Below are 14,873 nucleotides of genomic sequence, written 5' to 3'. Positions count from 1 at the left end.
TCCTCCTGCCAGCACACTCATCCTGGGAAAGGTAATTCCTGAGGAATTCAGTATATTTCAATATATCTTCTTTCTTTCCACAACTACTTTTTACCCGAATTTTTAACAAGTTTTCTCCTCCCTAAAACTTAATTTGTTGTGTGTAGTGAAATAATAAAAACGCAAATTCATTCAGTGAATTTTAAGGCTGTGAATAACATCAGAATAGACATTTGATGTTGAATTAATGTGAAACTTGTCAGACCTAAACCAGAAAATTAAGGATTACAAGCCACTTCTTTTAGAGCTGGACACAGGAAAGTATCTTCAGCCAGAATCAGTGCCATTAAAAAACAGAGTAGAAAGAAATCCTGTAAAAACAAAACAGTTTTTAGGAGTTGGTTACACTTGGAAATGAGTTGGGCTGACAGCTGTTGGTGCTTTTTCTTCAGAAGGTGCTTTATGTACAATAGTGAAGGCAGAAAGTTAAATATGAGTGCATCCAAAACAGTTCAGCTCTGGGTTATTTTGGGGGAAAAAATGGAAAAAAATTAAAAGGGAAAGGGAAAAAGGGAAAGGAAAAGGAGAATAAGAAGGGGAAAAGGGAAAAGAAAAAGAGAAGGAAAAATGGAAAGAGAAGGGAAAGAGAAAAGGAAAATGGAAGGGTAAAGGAAAGGGAAAATGGAAAGGAGAAAGAAAAGCTTCTCACTGCCCGAGCTCCCTGTCAGGGTTGGCAAAGTGAGAGATGAGTCTGGAATGTCAGGATACAGGGTGAGATCCCAGGTTTGTCAGGACGGGGGAATGGGATGAACTAACCCAGGGGTGTTAATGAAGCAACCCCAGCACACCCAGCTCTCGTTAGCAGCTTCTCAGAAATGACCTTTCCTCACCACTCACTGAATTTTTCCAGGAATGTGTCAAGGACAAAGCTCTGGAACACTGGGGTTACTCTGGGGTTACTCCCCTTCCTAGAAATATCTACATGAGCAATTCCCATGTTTTAACTTGCACATATTCACTTTTTAATTCTCAGCTGCACCATGGCTTTCCATTTAGGACTTTCTCTTTGCTTGACACTCAGTAAATGTTTCTTCCAAGAAGAACGGATTGTATAAAATAATTTTGGGGAATAAAAAAAAAAAGGTGTGGGAATGTCACAATTGCTTTCAAAAATAATTTCCAGAGACTGAGGTACTTATTTAAATATTACCAAAAATATTATCTTGGTAGTCTTCATTCAGAGTTATATTCTTTCAGAAATCCTGCTGACTACAAAGTTTGGCAACAAGCAGAAAAGGAGGGTTTTTTCAATAGGATCATGGAATTCCAGAGTGATTTGAGTTGGAAGGGATATTGAAGACCATGGGCAGGGACACCTCCCACTACCCCAGGGTGCTCCAAGCACCATTCACCCTGGCCTTGGACACTTCCAGGGATCCAGGAGCAGCCACAGTTTCTCAGGATTCCATTCCAGCCCATCCCCACCCTCCCAGCCAGGAATTCCTTCCCAATATCCCACCCATCCCTGCCCTCTGGCAGTGGAAGGCATTCCCTGTGTCCCACAGAACGGGACTTTTGTCAGGCACATCTCCACACCTGCTCTCCTGCTTTCCCTGCCCTCTCATTTACATCTTCTTAGCACAAAACTGGAATTTATTCTGCCTCAATAAACCACTAATCCTCCCTGCAACACCAACAGTGCCATTTGCAGTGAGTTTAATTCATTATTTCCTTAACACGCAGTGATTTTCCGAAGAACAGGAACGGGATTCAGGCTTGCCAATGTACATCTCAGAGGATTCCTTCTGCATTGTTTGCTTTCAGCAGCAGAGCTGGGATTAATTCCTAGCCCAGGGCATTGCCTCATAGCGCTGCTTCCCGGGAAACACACAACCCAGGGAAGCTGGAACACCTCCAGCTCCTGCTGGAACCCTTCCTGGGAGCTACAGAGATTGGTAGAGAGTTCATTTCATCCTTCTGCTTGTGCTGGGAAGGCAATTGCAATTTATGAGGCAGGTATTCACACCTAAACTCAGGGTGTTGGAGTTCCTTGTCAGGTCTATTTTCCTCCTTTGCCTTGCTAGAAATAAAAAGGGTTGAAAAAAGGATTGGGTTTGTGCTGCCTACAATGTTAGCCCCTTCAAAAACAATCTGGAACCTGTCCCTCATCAGAGGAGACTGAAGCCCTGTCACTCTGAACCAAGTTTTCCTTCACCCCCACTGACCCTGCTGCACTTCACCAGGATGAGCTGGAGTGGAGAAACGAGCCAGCTAAACCCAGCTTGATTCTGGGTTCACTTTGAAGCTGGGTCATTTCCCAGCCTGGATTGGCTGCATGAACACTCAGGAGAAACAGGGAGTTGAAGGGCTGGAAACTTCTTGAGGGATCCATGTTTTTGGAGTCTCGTTGTCCTTAAGGTTTGATAACTCCAGATTTTGGTGCCTCAGCAGTGAGATCCAGAACTCATATCCTGATGGATTTTCATGCTGCTTTTTGAAGGCTAAGTTATCACCTACAGAACACAATCAATGGAAGATCCCAATCTGCTCCTCAATACTTGAACAGCACCAAGGACAGAAAGATGTCTTTGTTTGCCTGAGGTCAGTGGGTTTTTTTCTCAGTAATTTAGTAGAGATTCCTGAGGATGGGAGGTGGTACAGCAGTCACCACAGTTGTGTCCTGCCTGTGTGACAATGTGCAGCTCCTTAAAGAAGGACCTGGAAATTTATTTCCTTTTTGCCAGGTACTAAAAAGCACCACAAACTACAAAAGGCCCATTTTCTAGACTCTGAAAATCCTGGAGATCAGCAGGGAAGACACCACTAATCCCACTAATTTCCATTTACTTCTCTCTTTGAATCTGTTGTAACTTTAAAAGAACCCAAATTTTCTCCCTCTGAAGGTAATGCCATGAGATTCTTAACTAAGCTATGGTCAAACAATTTTGGTACCAACAAAAGATACCTTATGGCTGTGAAACCTCCTCCAGTTTAATCAGTGTTTCTTGCTGCAGATGAGTCCTGATCATGATTTTCTTTTCAGGTTTCTACTTCCTGGGCTCATCCAGAGTTTTTCAGGCTCCTGAAGAGCAAGTTTGGAATCAATGCAGGCAGCTCAGAGAGTTGAGAAGCTTCTTGAATTCTATGCTGTATTTCACTCCTCCATTTTTCCCTTTAGCAAAACTCCTCAGAGTTATGAAATCCACACTTTTCCCTTTACTCTGCTTCACATGAGGCTAACACCATAAATCCAGAACACCCAGAAATGCACTAAGAGATCAACTCCAAGTCAACCCCATTTCAGTTAAGGAACTTGGCCCAGGTCAGCATCTCCAATAAATTCCCTTTACCAAACAAGCACAAACACATTGTTCAGCTCAAATCCCAAAGCTGGCTGACGTTGCTCGTTCCCTGGAGTTCGGGGAAATGAAGCTCCTTCAGATCCCAACATGACCACGGTCACTGGAGAGCAGCCCACCACTGTGACATTTGAATCTGAAAATCTGCGGGGCTTAGGTCATAACAGAACCACCTCCTCCTCCCTGGCTACTCCAGCAAACCTCTCCCTTTTACTCATTGGTAACCAACTTTGTGTTTATAAAGCAATAGTAAACAATGTCAGCCATTGTCAAGGCAGAAAATAATAACAAAAACAATAATAATAAACCCTCAAAGGCAGGGTCAGATTTTCATCCACTTATCTGGAAAAACAGATAAGGACTTTTGAAGCTGCCACAACAATCACACTGTGGGTAAAACTCCCAGTGAATTCAGTGGCATGAGGTGATCACTATCCAAGCAGGGGGCAAGCCAAGATTCCCTTTGTGGAGCCAGGGAAAATAAAAATTCTGAAGCCCTTAATGAGGCTGCTCCATCCAGACCTCCTCGAGTGTGCTCACAGAGCCCAACCAGCTCCACCACAGAGCTCCACTGTTATCCACCTCCGGCTGCTTTTTCTCCAAAAGTAGAGTCTGCATCTGCAAAGTGACAAAGTCAGCGTTTACGCCTGCCCCAACTATTTGGCATATTTTGAATTTTTGAGGATTAATTTAGTGAGAAGTCAGCGCTGTTCGACTGCGACTCAGACAAAATCCTTTGGCCAATGAATGCAAGTCTGTTTGCAATTTTGAGGGGAACGCTAAAAGATCTGTCAGCTTAGTTTGGAAGGAAAGCTGAAAGTAATATACTTCGTTTTTCTTCTTAGTCTAGGGTATGGACTCCTTCCTTTAGTTATCTGTGTGGAACCATGGAATGGGTTGGATTGGAAGGGACTTAAAGATCCCATTCCAGCCCTGCAATGGCAGGGACACCTTCCACTGTCCCAGGCTGCTCCAAGCCGAGTTCAACCTGGCCTTGGGCACTTCCAGGGATCCAGGGGCAGCCCCAGCTGCTCTGGAATTCCAGCCCAGCCGGGAATTCCCAATTCCCAATCTCCCATCCACCCCTCTGGCAGTGGGAGCCATTCCCTGGCTCCTGTCGCTCCATCCCTTATTCACAGCCCCTCTCCAGCCTCCCTTGGATGAGAACCCAGTGCTTTCTGTTCCTCAACACGATCACCACTGGAATCCAAGTGAGTTTATTTTTCCCAGAAACCTCTTTAGAGGTCACATTTCGGTGACAAGCTGACACTCGGTTCTCCAGAATTCTTCCATTAATTTCTTGGAAGGCGCCATCTCCATCCGCAAGGGCTCTTTCTGTCCGGGATGCTTTTTGCCACTAAACCAGAACTAAACCATATTTTTTATAAAACATCACGTAATCCCAGAGAATAACAAGTAAATAAATGCTTAAACAAACTCAGCAGAGTCGGCTAAATTTGTGTTGTTTTATTTCACAGCCGGGACCGGCGAGCAGCGGCTCCGCCGTGAGGCGATGGCCGCCCTCACGCCCGCCCTGAGGGCGCTGCCCCCGCGCCCTTTCCCCGCCTCTTCCCGGGATTTCCCCGTTTTCTCCACATCTGTGCCCCTCGGCCTCATCAGGGCTGGGCTGAGGGGCAGCCGGGGCAGCAGCTCCTCCCTCAGGCTACACAAACACAGCCAGAGACAACCGGGTACCCCGGGTGTGTGAGGGGGCTGGCCAGGGCCCGGCTCCTCCTCCCCCGGCCGGGAAGCGAAAGCGAAAGGCGGCCCCGGGACGGCTCCGGAGGTGTCTGAGGAGCCGCTGGCAGCTGCAGTAGCCCCGGCAGTGCCCCCAGCCCGTGCCCGCCGTGCCCCCAGCCCGTCCCGGCCGGGAGCTGGGCGGTGAGGGAGCCCTCGGGTCTCTTGGAGGAGTCGCGGACAAACCAAGGGGAGCTATTGTTCATTTATGCTTTCACTTTCCTTTTCCCCTCCCCAGGAAACTGTACAGAAGTGTCTGAATTTTGGCTGCTCGATCCAAACCAGGAAGGGATTCCGGGATCCAAAACCGGTTTCAAGCCTCTGGGTGACGGCTCAGAATCCAGGTGAGGATTCCCAGGTGAGAGGGTCAGGACTACCCGGATGGGTCGGGAATTTGGGCTGCTCCTGCTGGGATTTCAAGGTCAGGCCTGTGGGGTATCCAACCTAAACCTTAGAGGATCAAACCTTGGCCCGGCAGCCACAGATTGGTTTGGGAGCCTCTGCCCCTTGGCATCTCCTCCTGGTCAGTGGCCTGGGAGCTTCCCCGAATTCCTTTTTATCTGTGTCCACAAAATGCTGTGGCAATAGAGTCCAAATTTTAAATTATCTGCTGTGTGAAAGGGTTTCCGTTTCTGCTCAGCACAGCTTCTACTATTCTCGATACTTTGTTGCATTAAAAAAATCCCCAAACAATACCTTCAGTGTTGTAATTTTTCCTGTTTCCTCAGGTTTCCATGGATGTTACAAGCCCCCCATTATCTCTACATGACAATGGTTTTGTAAGTATTCCCTGATGTGCTACCTGGAGTGAAATCTGTATTTGAGTTTTGTATCTCTGACTGAAGGTTTGTGCTCCCACTGTTTCTGTTTGTCTCACCTTCTTCCACTCTTTAATACTTGGGACATTCCCCATTTCCACCTCCTGTTTCCATAGGGAGAATCCCATTCCCAAGATTCTGCATCCAGAACTTTCTGTCCTGCCTTTCCTGCAGCAGCTCCTCCCTCAGGCTACACAAACACAGCCAGAGACAACCGGGTACCCCGGGTGTGTGAGGGGGCCGGCCGGGGCCCGGCTCCCGGGTGTGTGAGGGGGCCGGCCGGGGCCCGGCTCCTCCTCCCCCGGGCCGGGAAGCGAAAGCGAAAGACGGCCACGGGACGGCTCCGGAGGTGTCTGAGGAGCCGCTGGCAGCTGCAGTAGCCCTGGCCCTGCCCCCAGCCCGTGCCCGCCGTGCCCCCAGCCCGTCCCGGCCGGGAGCTGGGCGGTGAGGGAGCCCTCGGGTCTCTTGGAGGAGTCGCGGACAAACCAAGGGGAGCTATTGTTCATTTATGCTTTCACTTTCCTTTTCCCCTCCCCAGGAAACTGTACAGAAGTGTCTGAATTTTGGCTGCTCGATCCAAACCAGGAAGGGATTCCGGGATCCAAAACCGGTTTCAAGCCTCTGGGTGACGGCTCAGAATCCAGGTGAGGATTCCCAGGTGAGAGGGTCAGGACTACCCGGATGGGTCGGGAATTTGGGCTGCTCCTGCTGGGATTTCAAGGTCAGGCCTGTGGGGTATCCAGCCTAAACCTTAGAGGATCAAACCTTGGCCCGGCAGCCACAGATTGGTTTGGGAGCCTCTGCCCCTTGGCATCTCCTCCTGGTCAGTGGCCTGGGAGCTTCCCCGAATTCCTTTTTATCTGTGTCCACAAAATGCTGTGGCAATAGAGTCCAAATTTTAAATTATCTGCTGTGTGAAAGGGTTTCCGTTTCTGCTCAGCACAGCTTCTACTATTCTCGATACTTTGTTGCATTAAAAAAATCCCCAAACAATACCTTCAGTGTTGTAATTTTTCCTGTTTCCTCAGATTTCCATGGATGTTACAAGCCCCCCATTATCTCTACATGACAATGGTTTTGTAAGTATTCCCTGATGTGCTACCTGGAGTGAAATCTGTATTTGAGTTTTGTATCTCTGACTGAAGGTTTGTGCTCCCACTGTTTCTGTTTGTCTCACCTTCTTCCACTCTTTAATACTTGGGACATTCCCCATTTCCACCTCCTGTTTCCATAGGGAGAATCCCATTCCCAAGATTCTGCATCCAGAACTTTCTGTCCTGCCTTTCCTGCTCGTCATTTGTGGAGGATTTTAGGGGAATTTCCCTTTTCTGGGATTCAGCTCCAGCAGCGCACAAGTGGTTGGGATGGGACTTTCCCTGGCGTTTCTTGTGTTTTCTTGGTTATTTTTTTTCCTTCTTTCAGGATGGAAACTGTTGAGTGAAACCATTTTTTTAGTTAAAAAATCCTTTTCTTATTGTCTTCCAGCTGTTGGCACGTGCATCCCTTTTACTCCCTGCACTCAGTCCCTGGAGTGAAGGAATATTTTTCCCATTGTAACTAAGACACAGATGGGTATTTCCCTCTTGCTTCATTTGAAACTGGAAGAAATATTTTCTATTTTATTATTTTTAGGAAATACCCAGCATTACCAAGAGAACTGACAAGATCATCTAATTCAGATCTTTTCCATGAATCATCTAATTTAGACCTTTTCCATGCCTAAATTTCATGATTCCCATTCAAGCTTTTTCTTGAGTAAAAAGGGAGGGAATATTTCAGCAGATCTTTTTGGATTATTTTTTTTTTCTCCAGAATATTGCAGTCATAGAAACAAAACAGAGATTTTCTCTGGGCTTTGTAGCTTCCCTGCCCTTGTGAACTTGTGCCCTGAATTTCAATTCTGAAATGGTTCTTTTATCACCTTCCTTTATATTACTTTTTTTTTTTGTCCAATCTCCCCCAGCCTGGAAGATCAAAATCCCATTTTCACTTTTATTTTTTTTATTGACACCTCCTCCAGGAGGAACTGCTGGGAAAGCACAGAGCTATAAACATTTGTAGATTTGAGGGGCTTAGTTCTGTGTGGAAAAATATGGAGACAACTAGGTTTATTATTTAGCTAAATATTAACCTGTGCATTTTAGCAGTTGGATAATTAGCAAATAATAATGGCTGGCCAGCAATTCACAATTTCATAGATTTTTGTCCTGTCCAGCCATTAAAATAATTCAACAATTTGACCTAAGTGAATGATGTTTTAAATTTTTTTTGTTAAACTTTTTAAATTTTTTGAGGTTATTTTAGAATTGTTTGGGGTGTCTCAGTTGTTGGCCAACAGAGGAGAAAACCAATGTGTTCCTCTTCTCCCTGCAGAGTATGGTGTCCCCTGATCCCCTTGGGACATCCCTGGAAGAGATGGAAAAACTTAAGGAAGAGCTGAGGCTGTGGAAGGCAAGTTCTGTAAAGCACGTGGAATCATGGAAATTTGCTAAAAGATAAAGATTGGTGCATCCCTCTAAAATCACATCAAATCCCCCACATTTATAACATCTTCAATTGGTTCTGTTCTCCAGTGCTTTGTGCTTGTGTTGATCCCACTCTTGTGAGTTGAATATTTACCCAAAGTGTTAAAAATCAATAAGTACAAAGGCCTTACTCAAGGTTTTGTTCGTTCCTCTAGAGATAAACCTGTAAAAAATTTAAAATCTTCTTCTTTTTGCGCTCCAGATAAGAGTTGAAGACATCGAAAAGGCAAAAGCTGACCTCTTTTACTGCAAACTAAGAGCTGATGCAGAGTGTGACAGAGCAGAGAAGGAGCTGGCAGAGCTGAAGGAGCAGGAGAGACAGCGTCAGGACAGAGTCAGCAGCTGTGAGGTAGGAGGGGCTGCTGGTGTTTGCAGGCTTGGGAAGGAGCTGTGGGCTAGGAAAATGGGAGGAACATTCCCAGTTTCAGTGGCCTTGCCAGTGTGCACCTGTACTGCTGGAATGCCCCACACGATTTTTGCTGCACTTCAGTTTTTCACTGGCAGGCAAAGAGACAGTGCAATAAAAAACTGAGTCTGTTTTGGGATGAAACCTGACAAAACCAACCTTCATCTTCCAAGGTTCTCCCCTAGAGATGAGTTTCAGGTCTGGGTGAAGGGGATGAAGCCCACTGGGGTGATTCCACTGCTTTGCCAGCTCTCTGTTCTGTGAGAAGTCACAGCACCCAAAGGATCAGCATCCAAAACATAAAGTACAACTTTAGGAACAATCCAAAACCTAAAGTGCAGCTTATCATAACATGGCATATAAAAGCACAATGCAACAATTTCTTAAGTGCCAGTGAGCTGGGCCAGAGCCAGGGCTGGCTGAAGAGGGTTTTTCCTTCTAGAACTGCTTGGTTCCAGACCCCTTGGTTCATTCCCTCAATATTCCATGTGCAGGAGCAGCAGGAGGTTCCACAGGCTGCCAAGGAGGTGCTTCTTTGGTGAATCACTGATGAAACATTACAGCTTCAAGCTATTACAATATAATTAATAGCTTAAACACACTCAGGTTAGGGGAGGTTTTCTGAAAGCTGATTTTGGTTCTTTAATCACAAGAGTTTGGATTTGTACCCAGGAAAGGTCATTTTCACCATCTGGCTTTGGCCTTCAGCTGATGCGAAGTGCTCCAAGTGTCTGCAGTGGTTGCTGGCTTCCCAGGAGCCACCTTGTGATGGTGGCTGGCTGGAGCTGACAACATCTGCTCTGTTTCCTTCTCATCCTCTCACATCCCCTGTCCAGGAAATCCTGGATTTGCTCACACAGCTTTGTGTCCAAGCAGGATTCCTTGTTCTGGAGGAATTATGGAGCAGGCAGGAAGAAGGAGAAGGACATGAAGAGGGAAGAGCAGCAGCATGGCAGAAACTGCCCAGATGTTGCTGAAATATAGTTCTGTCTTTATTTAAGTGTTTAATTTTGCATTTCATCTTTTTGGCCTGTAGCAGGAACTCTTGCTGCTAAAGCAAGAAAACACAGAGCTGAAGAAAGAGATTGAAAAGCTCAAAGAAGACCTGGAAGAACACAGTTCCCAGGATAATCCGGTAAAGGAGGTGGAATATTTGGAAATCAGTCTTTTAGGAGGGCAGATTTTTATTTTCAGAGAATGGTTTGGGTTGGAGGGGACCTTAAATCCCATCCCATTCCAGCCCCAGGGATACTCCCACTGTCCCAGGCTGCTCCAGCCTGGCCTGGGACACTGCCAGGGATCCAGGGGCAGCCCCAGCTGCTCTGGGAAACCTGAGCCTCTCCACTGAACCTGCCCCTCTTAAAGGCTGTTGGGGCCACTTGTTCAGCATTTGAACCTCTACTAATTTCAATATGAAATAAACCTGAAAGTTTCTTATTTTTCCTGGCAAGCCAGTTTGAAGCAGGCAGAGGATAAGGAAATAAATCCAAGAGGTACTGAAAGTGTGGGAGGGTGAAAACAAGCAGACATTGATTAAATGGAAGGCAGTGGAATCAGAACTATTCATAGCATTGGTAATTTTCAAGTTTTCTTTTTCTTGTGTTAAATTTAAAGTTGGAGATTAAAAAGAAGGTGGCAGAAATGAGACTGAAGTTCAGTCACCTGGAAGAGATGAAGGATGATGGGGCAGATACAGATATGGACACCCACTGTGTCTTTGGGGCAGCCACAAAAACCCCCTTCAGACTCAACCAGAACCAGGCACTGCTGACTTTTGAAGATGAAGAAGGTAGGATGTTGTGTATTTTAATTATAAAATTAATGTCTCTGATGTATTTCACCTGGTAGTGGTGTGGTTTTCCCCAAAGGGTATTTTGAATAGAACAGGAAAAATCGTGTGTTAATATTTTATACAATAAGAGCATCTTTTGACAGCTTAAAAGTTTTACTAGTCCCACTCAAAATCTATTTTAATGTGTATAATTAATAATATATTTGTTACGTTTATTATATATTAATAATGTTGTTTGTAATTATTGGTGTTGATATAATATTTTGTTATTATGTTATTTGGCCTGCATAAAACCACAGAGATTTTATGGAAGTAGACATGGATGCTTGGGATCTGGTTGCCTAATGATAATTAATTTCTCCTTTACTGATGCAAAAGGAGATTTTTTTAAGAGACTGGGGAATATTTTGGGGTTTACAATGATTAAACAAAGCTTTTCTTATCTGATTTCCTTCAGTTGCCCAGAGGCTGACAAAGATGAGCAAGCACTGTGTGAACCTGGACGACAGAACAGCAAATGTGACAGTGAAGCCTTTTGAACTTGACATGGGATTCCAGTTTGAGGTAAGCAACTGAAATATGCAACTCTCAAAATCAGAGCTCTTTAAAAGCTTTAGGTTCTTTTTTTTCAGTGTTTTCAGTCACAAAGTGCACACAAATTTGATATTTTTAGCTCCACGTCACTGTCTCTGGAAGAAAGATCAATGTTTCAGACATTCCTGAGCTTCCCATTCCTGAAGATTGGATAAGAGACAAACTTGAGCTGCATTTCTACAAAACTAAGCAGGCAGAAGGAGGAGGAGAAATAGAAAATGTGACCTACAACAAGGGGTCTGGGACAGCTGTCATCACATTCCTCAAACCTGGAGGTAGAGCCTGGAATATCTTCTTATCCGAATTCAAGGAGCTTTGTGGGCATTTCACGATTTTGCTTTTTTGTTGGAAGTGCCAAATAAACTTCTTGCAGATTTTTAAAGAATCAACAAGTGTGCTCATCCCACATCCACAAAGATGAGCCTGGTCTTTGAAATGTTTATAAAATACTGGTTAAATTATATTAAATAATTAACTGGGGTTTTTCTTTATTCTCTTACAGCAAGCTACAACTTTGTGGGATGTACTAAATACCCTTTCTGTGCAGAGGAAAGGTGGTTCATCATTTCTGTCTCCCCACATTTTGATTTCCACCTGAGGAAGTTTCAGGTAAAAGAATCTACTGCAGGCTGATAGAACAGATAAGTGGGAAATAGGAGGCTGGGCAGAGTTTTCACTCCTTTTGTGTGAACTTCACAGGAGGGCGGGTGTCAAATAGGCTGTTGAGCACATGTGAAGCTGCAATTTATTTTTAAAGGGTGTGCTTGTCTTTTCCTTGATGGAATTATCTCAGCACTCCCCACGTGGCTGTGCTGGGCTCTTTGGGAAGGAGGTTAAGCACAAAGCTCTGCCATGATCCCTGAGCCCAACAATGCAACATTTGCTCATCCATTCCTTGATTTCACTCCCCCACTCAGCCCAAGTTGTGACTCTGGCACACAGAGGTGCCTCAGCACACTGTCCCTCCAGCTGTCTGCTGCTTTAGGAGTAATGGTGATCAGGTCAGAATTGTGTTTATAATTAGGCCTTTGTAATTAAGGTATGGGCTGCAGTGTGCAGGACACACTGCTGGTGTGGGACATGTCCTTGCAGGAATTTTATGGGGTGGTGCTGTCAGGAGCCATCAGAGCTTCCCAAATGCAGAGTGTGGCTGCATTAAGGAGTGCAGGACACACCACTTAAGGTGTGGGCTCAGAATCATGGAACCACAAAATCTCCTGAGCTGAGAGGGACCCACAGGATCATGGATCCAGCTCCTGGCCATGCACAGACACCCCAAAATCCCACCCTGAGCATCCCTGGGAGCACTGTCCAAACCCTCTGGAGCTCTGGCAGCCTTGGGAATGTGCCCATTCCCTGGGGAGCCTGGGCAGTGCCCAGCCACCCTCTGGGAAAAGAACCTTTCACTGAAATCCAACCTAAATCTGCCCTGACCCAGCTCCAGGGATGTTCTCTAAACTGTTCCTGTGTTCCCAGAGGGCAGAGCTCAGAGTTGTCCCTCAGGAGGAAGCTCCAGACTGGGATGAGTCTTCCCTCACTCTCCTCCAGCCAACCAAGTGCCCTCAGCTGCTCCTCCAAAGCCCCTCCAGACCCTTCATTGTAGTGTGAATCCTGAATTCCTGCTCTTTCCAGAGAAATTTCCACTATCTAAAGCTCATCAGAGATCCCAGCCACACCTGAGTGAGGAATCCAATCCCCATCTGTCCCAGTTCTTTGAGTGCACAGCTGCTGTATAATCCAGGTTTGTTCTTTCCTCCCCAGCCACACTGCAGGGTTTCCAAGAAAACCATTCTGCTGAAAGGAATCCCAGAGGTGGAAGAGGATGAAGAAAGTGTGCAGGACATGATTGAAATTCACTTCCAAAAGCCAAGCAATGGTGGGGGGGAGATAGAGGGAATCAAATACCTCTCCAGAGGAGCAGCCTATGTTTGCTTTGAGGAGGATACTGGGAATGCCACCTCAGAAATCACAGGGGACTCATGAAGTTCTGAGGTTTTGTTCCTCAGGGATTGAAGTAGATATTGTGCTTTAATGCTCTGAAATTGATACTCTAGAAAAGGAATCCCTGCCTTTCTGATTTGTCTCATGGCACTGGCTTTGCCTAGGGAGTCAGCAAAACTCCCTGCCTGTGTTGCAGGTCAAAGGCACAGACCAAGCCTTCAGCAGCCCCTGAAACGTCTCAGATTTTCTGCAACTTTGCACCTTTTATGCCTTGCAGAGTTTTAGATACTCCAGAGTGGGATGAGTGGATTATTTCTTACATTCTGGATACAAAAGCCATATTTAATCCCAATCCAAGCCTCCTCCCAGTCCTGCTTTGTTAAGTGCCAGAGCTTCAGAAGGTGGCTCTGACACAGCTCCAGTCCTGCTGAGGTTGCTGAGTGCCACCAGAACTCAAACACCTGAAAGCATCCTGTAATTTCACAAAAGCCACCTTATCAAATTAGTGGTAGAATTAAAATAGAAAACGGGGGCTGCCAAACCAAGAAATGGCACTTAAGAAATGCCCTGGCATTTGCTGCCTTTAGCTGTTGAGCTTCTGCCAGTTTGTAGCCTGCTTTATTTTTAATATTTGTTTCTGCATTCCATTTTCCTAATTTTTGTTCGTGATTTTGGTTATTTTAAACTGCTTCAGCCAAGGACTGAGCTGATGCTGTACCTGGTTTGGTAGCAGTGCTGCTGAACAGCCCTGAGAGATCTGGTGATCCCAGGCTGGGGCTGGGAGGGCTTGGAGAGAGGGATTTTCCAAGGAGGAATGTTTTTCCTAATGTTTTTCCTTTTCTGCTGTCATCCTTGGAAAACAAATCATCCTCTGACGTTGCACTTTCCCCACCCTTGGAGGCTGAAATGGTTTGGCCCTAACAATCTTAACTCCAAACTAACATGAGCCTGACATTGGAAATAATTAATTTTTGGGGTATTGGACGTCTTGGTGTGCAGGGAAAGGAGAGGGAATACCTCAGGGATTATTATTCCAAACTGTTAATTGGCAATGGATAAAAGTTGAACATGGAAAATTAAAAGCTGCAAACACTAGAGTTTATTTTCAATTTGCTGTCGAGTGAGATACGTGTGACTGTAGCACCTCTCACTGTTTAGGGCATGCAAAGACAGGGATTGATTACCTGACCACTGTAAAATAATAATTTCAAACAAAGTAGTCATGAAGAATTTACAGAAATTGTGCACTTTTGCACTCTCAAAAACTTGATAAGACCAAACACCTTAAAAAGAGAGTGGGAAAATCCTGAGAAAGGTAAAAACTGCTGTGAATTTCAACTGTATCTCACTGATAAATATTGAGAAGTAAATCCTTAAAAAAGGAAAAAGCTTAAAATTCTCATAAGGTGTGACTCATGAGGAGTAGTGAGAAGCTGCAGGTTTTAAAGCCCAGAAAACAAATCAGTTTTTTACATTTTAAAGACAATGTCTGTAAATGTCTTGCCTTTGTCCCTGATGAATTATGGCTTGTGATGGTTACCCTGTTAAATTTCAAAGCAGCAGTGGTGCTTTAAAGGCTGGAGACTGGTTTTAATGATGAAAAATAAGAATAAAGCATCAGTAATTTGTCTATAAATGTCAATATCATTTTTTCCTCCCTGCTGGGATGACTTTCTCTGGGGCTGGGAGGTTTTTATTCCCAAATTACACACAGGGACATTT

At 45.1% G+C, this 14,873-nt stretch overlaps 1 protein-coding gene across 10 annotated transcripts; it reads left to right on the top strand.

The window, feature by feature from the left end:
* The first annotated feature begins 4,901 nt into the window (after window positions 1-4,901).
* On the top strand, window positions 4,902-14,787 carry NMI (N-myc and STAT interactor). Of its 10 annotated transcripts, none has more exons than XM_039699601.1 (11): window positions 4,902-5,038; window positions 5,314-5,419; window positions 5,804-5,854; window positions 8,267-8,344; window positions 8,621-8,767; window positions 9,861-9,959; window positions 10,439-10,613; window positions 11,074-11,180; window positions 11,290-11,485; window positions 11,713-11,819; window positions 12,972-14,787. In XM_039699601.1, exons 3-11 carry the CDS (start codon window positions 5,810-5,812, stop codon window positions 13,191-13,193), a joined length of 1,176 nt encoding a protein of 391 aa, XP_039555535.1. In that variant the 5' UTR covers window positions 4,902-5,038; window positions 5,314-5,419; window positions 5,804-5,809; the 3' UTR covers window positions 13,194-14,787. The 10 variants fall into 10 exon arrangements, with proteins under 10 accessions (XP_039555535.1, XP_039555504.1, XP_039555524.1 ...); XM_039699570.1 differs by lacking the exon at window positions 4,902-5,038 and adding an exon at window positions 5,063-5,219; XM_039699590.1 differs by lacking the exon at window positions 4,902-5,038 and adding an exon at window positions 5,063-5,219 and having other exon boundaries at window positions 5,314-5,433.
* Window positions 14,788-14,873: the final 86 nt, after the last annotated feature.

The sequence above is a fragment of the Passer montanus genome, unplaced genomic scaffold (genome assembly GCF_014805655.1).
Source record: "Passer montanus isolate IOZ18808 unplaced genomic scaffold, ASM1480565v1 scaffold1, whole genome shotgun sequence".
NCBI classification, from domain to species: domain Eukaryota; kingdom Metazoa; phylum Chordata; class Aves; order Passeriformes; family Passeridae; genus Passer; species Passer montanus.
Note: the sequence above shows the minus strand (reverse complement) of the source record. Positions and strands in the feature narration are given on the sequence as shown.